This window comes from Nansenia antarctica (genome assembly GCF_963989245.1).
Source record: "Nansenia antarctica genome assembly, chromosome: 1".
Lineage (NCBI taxonomy): Eukaryota > Metazoa > Chordata > Actinopteri > Argentiniformes > Microstomatidae > Nansenia > Nansenia antarctica.
This window is the reverse complement of record NC_137674.1, coordinates 11,825,113-11,835,112: the sequence shown is the minus strand read 5'-3', so window position 1 is coordinate 11,835,112 and position 10,000 is coordinate 11,825,113. Positions and strand designations below refer to the sequence as shown.

At 45.9% G+C, this 10,000-nt stretch overlaps 1 protein-coding gene across 1 annotated transcript in view; it reads left to right on the top strand.

Moving 5' to 3' along the window:
- The window catches only part of slit1a (slit homolog 1a), a gene marked incomplete at both ends in the record, with an annotated part of 101,018 nt that overhangs the window by 52,955 nt on the left and 38,063 nt on the right, over positions 1 to 10,000 (top strand). Inside the window, 4 exons of the mRNA XM_080550200.1 lie at positions 4,668 to 4,739; positions 6,815 to 6,886; positions 8,223 to 8,294; positions 9,732 to 9,895. Coding sequence (XP_080406326.1) covers positions 4,668 to 4,739; positions 6,815 to 6,886; positions 8,223 to 8,294; positions 9,732 to 9,895 — 380 coding nt within the window. The remainder of the gene's footprint in view (positions 1 to 4,667; positions 4,740 to 6,814; positions 6,887 to 8,222; positions 8,295 to 9,731; positions 9,896 to 10,000) is intronic.

Below are 10,000 nucleotides of genomic sequence, written 5' to 3'. Positions count from 1 at the left end.
GGCCCGTACTGTGTCGGAACGTTCAGACAGCCTCTTTAGTAAAAGAAAGGACAGTGTTTTTCAGAATCAAAGAGACTCTGTGTTTCATGTGTTCAGAGGGAGAGAAGGAGAGGGTTTCACCCATGAACACAGGCTGAAATGTTCATTTCAGACATTATTGTTATTGGGATGTTTCTATGATTGAGACTGGCAGTTATAATCCCTTTTTATGGTGACTGTTCTCACATAATCATGTACGCGTTTAAAAATGATCAGTGTCTCTCTGAAAGTCTGCATCCAAACCCGTTTGAAATGTTACATATCTAAAACCCGACTCAGTTACAGCTCAGCTTAGAAAAGACCAGTGAACGCTAACCGCACGGTATGGAAAATACAGTTTGGTCACCCACAGAAATGTCCTGTTTGCCGTTTTAAGAATGTGTCAATTCAGAAATGTAGCGTTGCTAAATTTAATATTTCTCTGGCTCCTTTAGGAGCTGAGCCAGCCGATAAATCCTTTAGGAACACAGAAGAATAGTTTAGACTCCAGACCATGACCACAGTGATTCTTCTATGTGACACGGAGAGAGGGAGCAAGTGAGAGGAAGAGGCAAGAAAGTGGGAAGGGAGAGAGAGTGAGGGATAGTGAATTGAGAGATAGAGAGGGAGGCTGATAAAACAGGAAACGAGTGATAAAAAAAAGAAGAAGAGATAAAAGATAAAGAATGAGTGATGGGAAGAAAAACAGTTTCTGGCAGCAGCATAATTTCCCTTTATTTCAGCGCCCCCCCCCCCCCCACACACACACACACACACACACACACACACCGACCCTCTTCAACCCCTGAGCCTAATCCAATGAAACGCCATCACTGGGGGGGCCGTGTAAGCTCTGGCCAATCGCGTTAAAGCATGCTAACAGGATTATAGGAGGTTAACCTTGCTGATTTCACCCATTTGTGTCATGTTCCCACTTAGCACTTAGACATTCTATCGTGTTTGCACTGTCACAGTCTCACAGTGTCAGACACACACGCACACACACACACCTACACACACACACACACACACACACACACTAATCTACACATACACACACACACACTAAGCTAAGCTACACACACACACACACACACACACACACACACACACACACACACACACACACACACACACTAATCGGCACTTCAATGTTTTCCCTCCCTCCACCAAGCCCCTGGCAGATAGTTTTATCATCTGGCACTTTAACAGTCAAATACTGAGATTCCACTCCATCTTAGAGCTCTATTGTACTGTTCCATGTACTCTCATCTCTCTGCCTGGGAGGAAACACACACACACACACACACACACACACACACACACACCACACGCCTTGCTGTCTGGTGGGGAAATGTCGTCAACAGCCTTCCACACCTATGTAGAGATCAGTGGCTCCAGCATCAGTAGGTACATCCAGCTGTTTGTAGAGCCGGGGTGAAGCCGAGGTGAGAACTCTAATTAGTCCTCTGCCAGAGCGCAGGGACGGGTAGGACGGAGGAACAAAAGCCTATCTGTCATGTAGCTGTGTGTTGATAAGAGGTATGCTAGGTGCCAGACTGGCTCTGCTTTCAACTATTCTACACTGTTGCTTTGCCAAGAGAACAACAAAGAGTTGGCAAAATAAGAAACAGAATGAGATGTTAAGTGGTTTGGATGTTGAGGATAATATCCAGTTTTATGCAGGAGACTGAGGGCATCAAGTATGGTTGTTTATTTTGAACAGGACTAAGAAAAAAAACCTGAACCACTATTCGACACATTTTCTCACCAAACCGTAATAAATACTTGACTGATCGAATCCTAAATGTGCTTTTTGAAAGAGCGAGCTGGGTTTCTTCAGTTATCAGCGTTCCAGAGTGAATGGAGTGTACAGTATGTAACGGTTGAGGTTCAGGTCTGTTCAGATGGTATATATATACTGTATATATGTTCCTCTGAATAGGAAATCCTGAATAGGTGCCAAGTGAAAAAATGTGTGTGTGTGTGTATGAATGCTTGAATGGGAGCCAGCTAAAGCTGATGTCTATGCGGGAGGTATGTGCAGTCGTTAAGATAATTGGACTGCTTTAACGGTAGCTTATTCAACGTGAACCTGCTAATTTCGTATAGTTGTTCTTCTGTAACGTCATGCCATGTTAAGACATACATACTTGATCTGTGATGAAACTCTAAGTATGAGACAAGACACGACAGGTCAGAGTTATCTGCTGATACAACACAAACTCTACAGTAGACCCTTGTTAACATGTGCCTTAGCTAATGGTGTGTGCATGCGTGTGTATGTGCATGTGCATGTCCATACATAATTGTAATGCGACAATGTTTTTTGTGAAAGTTGAATGGTTGTGTCTGGAATGAGAGTTATGGATATTTAAAGCAAACAAATAGCGAATGTTCAAATTCCTATGTTAATTGTGGTAGATTTATAGTGGCCTTCAATAGGCTGTTTTAATTGCTGTTCTACCATGAAGGCACAACCACCCATTCATTCATGAATGAATCATATTGCACAACAACTACAGTACTGTGGCACCAGTGTTTTTCGATCCCTTTTGTATGATGTTGAAACCATGTCTGTGAATTCATAAATCTTCATTCCAAAAGAATATTCTGGAAGTCTGATGAATCAGTGTGTACGCATGTATCTTAGAGACGCAAAGCTGTGTGTGCCTTTGTATATGTGTGTGTGGGTGTGTGTGTGTGTGTGTGTGTGTGAGTGTGAGAGAGAGTGTGTGTCTTTAAGTGTCTGGTCTAGGACTATTGCAGTAAATTGTGTTGTGCAGAATAGGGAAACACTTTACATTACAGCTCGGAATAAGAGGGTAATAACATGGAAATTACAAATACTTACTGTTAACAAGAAAGACAACTACCTTCTTATATGCTATGGAAGTCCATATGTCACAAACTGCAGAATGTAAAGAAGACTGGAGACAGTGAGCATTTTTGGAGACAGTTGTCAACATGATGATTGCTAGCCAAAGAGAGTCAGAGTGATAGCTAATTAACAATAGTGTCCTCTTGTGTAGCCATACCTCAAAATCATCGCAGTCTTCTCACCGCTCTGTTGGAGGTCTGGACAATTTTAAATTGCCGAAATGTAGCTGAACTGGCTTGGATTGATCTGGATGGAGTGATGGGAGACTGTGCTCGCAATTTCATTCGATCCAAGAACCCCTCCTCACATGCCCATAGAATGGTTGTTTGTTGCCTTGTGTGTTGTCTTTCCCTTTCCAACCGGGTAGGACTACATTGCAGAGAGTCTTTGCCTACGCTAGTTTCCAACATTGAAGAAAATGAAAGAAAAACCTGAAAGAAAAACATATATATATTTTTTTTTTTGTTCTGCCCAAGCAAGGTATTTGATTGGTTTAACCGTGTCACGAGGAGTCACTAAGTTCGGGTTTCCACCCTTTTTTCGAGCTACTTTCTGCAAAGGATTTCCCCAGGCGTACTAGGAATGGTCTCCTCAAGGTTAACAGTAGGGTGATTAGCTACAGGTCGTTACCATGGTTATTATCATATATACCCACTTATGCTGTGCTGTAATGTAAGGTGGTACCAAGCAGGGTATGTATTCTGGTGTAGTTACGACCTCTCAGAGGGGCCACGACGAGTACTCTGTTTACATCCGTCTGAGCTGTGTGAGCCTCGTGCGTGCGTGCGTGCGTGCGTGCGCGCGTGCGTGCGTGCGCGCGTGCGTGCACGCGTGTGTGTGGCCTCATTGGCAGGAGCTTGTTTGAGGGGGGTAGTGTGTGTGTGTGTGTGTGTGTGTGTGTGTGTGTGTGTGTGTGTGTGTGTGTGTAGGAGAGGGGAGGCCTCTTTCTGAATGAGGTTAGCTCACCATTTAACCACCTAACAAAGACTCCTGCTAATTAAAACTATGGCTACTTGTGTTTCTCTCTCCCCCCCTCCCCCGCCCCCCTCCTTTCTGACACGCCCCTCTACTCTCTTCGTCTCTCAACCTCCACCTTTCTCTCTACGCACGACAGACACACACACACACACACACACACACACACACATGCACACACACACACACACACACACGCACACACACAACACTATTTCAATATACTTTATTTGGAGTTATTGTTCAGAAAAGGACAAACACACACCTCCATTCAATGGTCTTTGTCTGGAAGTCTCTTTCTGAATCTGCCCCGCGGGCCCTAGTACTGTCAGACACCGCTGCCTCTCAGGCACTGAGATGGACTCCTCACACTGGGGGCATAAACCTGTTCAGAGCATATTTTAGCATGAGTGAACACTAGATAATACAGCCACTATAAACTTGCGATGCGGTGCTCTAACCCGCCGCATGCTGCCTCCACACCACTGGATGTTTGTTGTCAAAGGTTTGAAAGAGAAAAAGACTAAAGGCTTTAGAAGACCTGTTCCCCCCGGAACCTTCTCTCCACAGATGGGCACTCTTAATGAGGAGTGGACAACAAGGACACATGGAATGAGTTCAGTCAGTCAGGATAGAAGCAAGATTTCACCACAGGGCTACACTGCTGATATTGAACAAGTTTGTTTCTTGTGAACACATCTTCCCTACACACTATGAAACTGTGTGTGTCTCTGTTTGGACATGGAGTTGTCGGGTTTGAGGCTAAAACAACCCTTGTTCTTTGTCTTCACAGAGATCTGAGTGAAAATGTCATCCAGTCCATCCCCAGGAAAGCCTTCAGAGGAGCCACCGACATCAAGAATCTGTGAGTATCTAATAGATCTATAGTATCTATAATAGATTATCTATAATGGATGCATGGATGAAGGATGTTCGTTATTCAAGAGGAAACATCCGTAGATTTTTCTACTGGTTATAATATATATATATTATAACCAGTGAATTGTCATTGCGGGCGCTAAGGGGGAGCTTGACTGTTAATTGGGGGTGCTACGGAACTGTGGATTTACCCGTATACGCACGCATGAACAAACCCAATTGCGCGTTGTGGCGGCCACTCGAATCGGACAGTGAAAAGTATGATACACACACACACACACACACATTGTTTTGGCCCTTTTAATCAGCCAGCTTTGCGCATATTAATGACACATGGCTGTATGTGTGCGCATAATTCAATTCAATGATACTTTATTTATCCCCGTGGGGAAATTCATTTTGCCACGCCACTCCACTAAAAACAACACATAACAACACAACATAAAGGACAGACAACAACACTGGGCCAGTCATGTACAGTATATAAAAAACAGTGAGATCATGATATAAAAGTGGATAAAAAAGATGGCTATAGTTATTATATTAAAATACTAAAAAGTGATGATGATGATTAAAATAAATAATAAATACAAATTCAGGAGCCTTGACCCCGACTGCTACTTTAGTTGCCATTGAACAGTCTTAGTGCAGCCGGGATAAATTATTTTTTATATCGCTCCGTCCGGGAGCGTATCGTAATGAACCGCCCTCTGCGGCGGCTGCTGGTTTGCCCAGCGAGGACATGATGGAGGGGGTGGTTGGGGTTGTCCCTGATGGACAGCAGCTTACTCCTAGTCCTTCTCTCCACCACCGTCCCCAGAGAGTCCAGGCTCCTTCCCACCACTGAACCCGCCTTTTTTACGAGCTTGTCCAGCCGTCCGGTATCCCTCTTGGTGATGTTTCCCCCCCAGCAGACTGCAGCGTAGAAGAGAATGCTGGCCATGACAGACTGGTAAAACATGGCCAGCATCTCTCCACACACTTCAAAAGACCTAAGTCTTCTTAGGAAGTACAGCCTGCTCTGGCCCTTCTTGTAAAGTGCCTCTGTGTTGGTGTACCAGTCCAGTTTGTCGTCCAGATGCACCCCCAGGTACTTGTAGGTCTTCACCACCTCGATATCCTCGCCCCGGATGTTAATGGGCAACCGAGGTGGCTTAGACCTACGGAAGATAACTAGCTCCTTGGTCTTGGTTTGATTGAGGAGCAGATCATTCCTCTCGCTCCAGACGCTGAAGGCTCCTATCAGATCCCTGTACTCCCCCCTATAAGTGCTCTGGGGACAATACTGTGATTGAGTGGGCTGGCTTTCCCCATATTGAGCCATGGACCAGTCATTTATTCTTCTATTTTTGTACACACACATACACACACACACACATACACACATACACACATACACACATACACACACACATACACACACACATACACACATACACACACACACCCACACACACACACATACACACAGACACACACACACACACACACACACACACACACACACACACACACACTGATTTATGCCCCTATCGTTGTAGATAAACAGTCAGCACAATTGTCCAGCGGTTATACGAGCAGAGATGACTGTATCACTATCGATTTACCTCAGAGTCAATGTACTCTCCATCAGTGATTATGTCTGCTCTGTGGGGAGAAAGAGGGAGAGTGTGTGCTTGCGTCTGTGTGTGTGTTGTGTGTGTGTGTGTGTGTGTGTGTGTGTGTGTTCGTGCGTGCGTCCGTGCGTGCGTGTGTGTATGTGTGTGCGCGCACATGTGTGTGTGTGATATTATATCTAGCCTAGAGTAGCTCTCTGTATTGGAATTGATTATGTTTATTGACCCAGTGTATAAAAGACTCCGCATTTAACGTGTATGAGGGCCTAACAGACTGCAGATCAATCATGGTCATTGGATGATGACGTCATGCGACAACTCTCCTGAAGATATCTGTTAGAATCGCAACAGTGGTTTCTTTTTTGCGTTTTACTGTTTTGCGATGATATGTATGTGTGAGTTGTGTTCATCAACCATGTGACCTGTGTCTGTTCCGTCTCTGTAGTCAGCTGGATAAGAACCACATCAGCTGCATTGAGGACGGAGCCTTCAGAGCGCTACGGGGTCTGGAAGTCCTGTAAGTACTGTATGACACGCACGCACACACACATACATACACGCACACACACTCGCACGCAGGCACACAGGCACGCACGCACAGACACACACACACAGACAGACTCACGCACACACACACACACGCACACACACACACGCACACACACACACACAGACACAGACACACACCAGGACACACACACACACACACCAGGACACATACACACACACACACACGCACACAAACACACACACACATGCAGACACACACACACACACACACACACACACAGACAGACGCACACACACACACACACACATACAGACACACACACACAGACACACACACACACACACACACACACACACACACACACACGCATAGATGCTCAAACTCTCTTAACACCCCTGTTTATTTACTCAACCAAACCCCAGCCTCCCTAGCCCTCCCCCACTCCACTTAGCTGTTAGTTAAATTAAGTCTTTTAATGGAGCCTTTTAATAACCGTCACTATAACTGGGTTATACAGTCCAGACAGCCCTCTGTTAAACACACGCACACACAGGACCCAGCAGAGCCAAGGTAGCCCGACTGCCAGATGGCATCAGGGTTCCCACCCCTCTACCTCTACCTCTACCTCCTACACGGGTGGCCATTCTATTTCTAATGCTATTGTTTTAATGATGTGAATGTTGTGTGGGGGATGGGGGGGGGAAAGAGGTGGGGAAAAGGGGGTTGCCTTTAGAGTAGGGATCAGGTTTGGGTTGACGTAATGTGTGGGTGGCGATGGATGACTTGGTTTGATGGTGATGTATGTAGGGGTTTTATATGGGGGGTGGACAGCATGTGTTAAGAGAGGGGGAGCAGTTGAGATGTGGGATGAGGTTATTAGGCTGATTGGAATGACCTTACTCCTCTCACAGCAGCTGATGCCCCGGATAGGGGGGCGGGGGATGGGGGGTGTGTGTGTGTGTGTGTGTGTGTGTGTGTGTGTGTGTGTGTGTGTGTGTGTACGTGCGTGTGTGTGTGTGTGTGCTTATGTTCGTGTGTGTGTGTGTGTGTGTGTGTGTGTGCATGTTCATATATAATGTGTGGGAGGTGGCGAGGGCCCCCATCTGTGTGGTAGAGGTGTGATATCCCCAGCGGGAAGACACCCAGAGGGGAAAGAGAGGGAAGAAAGAAGGGAAATGAGAGAAAAAGGGGAGAAAGATAGGTACTGAACACTACTGAACAGAACATAACTGAAGGAGAGGAGAAAGAAAGGGGGGTCGGGGAGGAGAGAGGATATGGTTTTAGAGTCTCTCCTCTCCATGTTGACTAAATGTATCTTCTCCTCTATGTTTGTCTCTTCCAGAACTCTGAACAACAACAACATCAGCAGCATCCCCGTGTCCAGCTTCAACCACATGCCCAAGCTACGCACCTTGTGAGTGGCACACACACACCGACACACACCAACACCTCTCTCTGTCTGTCAGTCTGTCCATCTGCCCGTCTGACTGTCTCTGGGGGAGATATTGTCCTCCGAGGGAGAAGTTCATCATACCCTTCTTTGGGAACACATTCAACTGTTATACAATGAAAACAAAGTCAATTCTAGTCCAGTCATCTTTTTTTCATTTCATACTGCGGCTAATAGAGCAGTGTGAGAAAGCAGCGGGGGTTAGGGTACGCTGTAACGCCATCATCTCAACGAGCACAGAGAGACTCCAAGGAGTCTTGGTTGGGAGCCATAACCCACAGTCACCCACAGTAGGGTCTGTAGCCATGCCAACGGACATTATCCTCCCCAGTTGGAGAAACACACAACAACAACAACAACCAACCCAGAAATACATACCCCCCAAAGCCTATTGTCTAAATATAATGACTAAAGATGAAATTATGTATGAATTAAATCAATTATGCTCGTTGGGATTTTTAAAGCCACCGCACTTTCATTTTTGTGGTGCTCTCCGCTCCCAGTGGGGTTATGGGTAATCCCAGTGGGGTTAGTGTGTGTGTGTGTGTGTGTGTGTGTGTGTGTGTGTGTGTGTGTGTGCACAAGCGTGTGTGTGTGTGTGTGTGTGTGTGTGTGTGTGTGTGTTTATGCGTGAGTGTGTGCAAGTGTACTGTGTGTGTGTGTGTGTGTGTGTGTGTGTGTGTGTGTGTGCTCCAAAACCCCCACCACCACCACAGAGTTATTCTGGACAAGGGGAACGTTCCTGGAATGTCATGTTTGGAGTATTCAGGGTTTATAATGTTCCTTTTGGAAATTCCTCATTTAGAATGTGTCATTTACAATCATCTGTTACGAACGCTCCGCTGCGGGGAGATATAATGGGACCGGGGAAGAATAGGTTTGGGAACGAGACCCAGACATTGGGGTTTCGGGTTAGTACAGTATGCTGCTGCCGATTAGGGTTTAAGATCAGTGTATGATAGTGACGTGCCAAGTACTCCGCCAAAATGAGCACTCGTTATGGACTTGGGGGGATTTTTACAGATTCAATCATTCAATAACTGGGAAGAGGAATAGTGCCAGGCGCTAATATGCATTCAGCTCCACTCACGCGTATCATCTGATTACGAGTGCCAAGTCTGATTTAACAGATAGACAGTCAGTACAGATAGGAGGATAACGAGATCAGCACACTGCCTGTTATACAGTGTTATACAGTGTGTTCAGTCAATTCAGTTTCTTGTGAGCTTTCAGCCAGGAAGATAATAAAGACACGCATACAGACCCCCACGGCAGACAGCAGCCACGCGCGTATGTTCTCTATTGATGACGGCAAACTCCTAACTCTCTCTCTCTCTCTCTCTCTCTCTCTCTCTCTCTCTCTCTCTCTCTCTCTCTCTCTCTCTCTCTCTCTCTCCCCAGTCGTCTCCACTCCAACAACCTTCATTGTGACTGTAACCTGTCCTGGTTGGCCCAGTGGCTGAGACAAAGGCCCACCATTGGTCTGTTCACCCAGTGTACCGCCCCCTCCATGCTCAAAGGCCTCAATGTGGCCGAGATCCAGAAACACGAGTTCACCTGCTCAGGTAAGAGAGAAGAGAACATCCTTTTCCTCAGTTGTTAGGACCTCCATACCTCTCCTCCCTCCTCCTTATTGCTTCCCACTCAAAATGCTTTTGAAGAAGAAGATC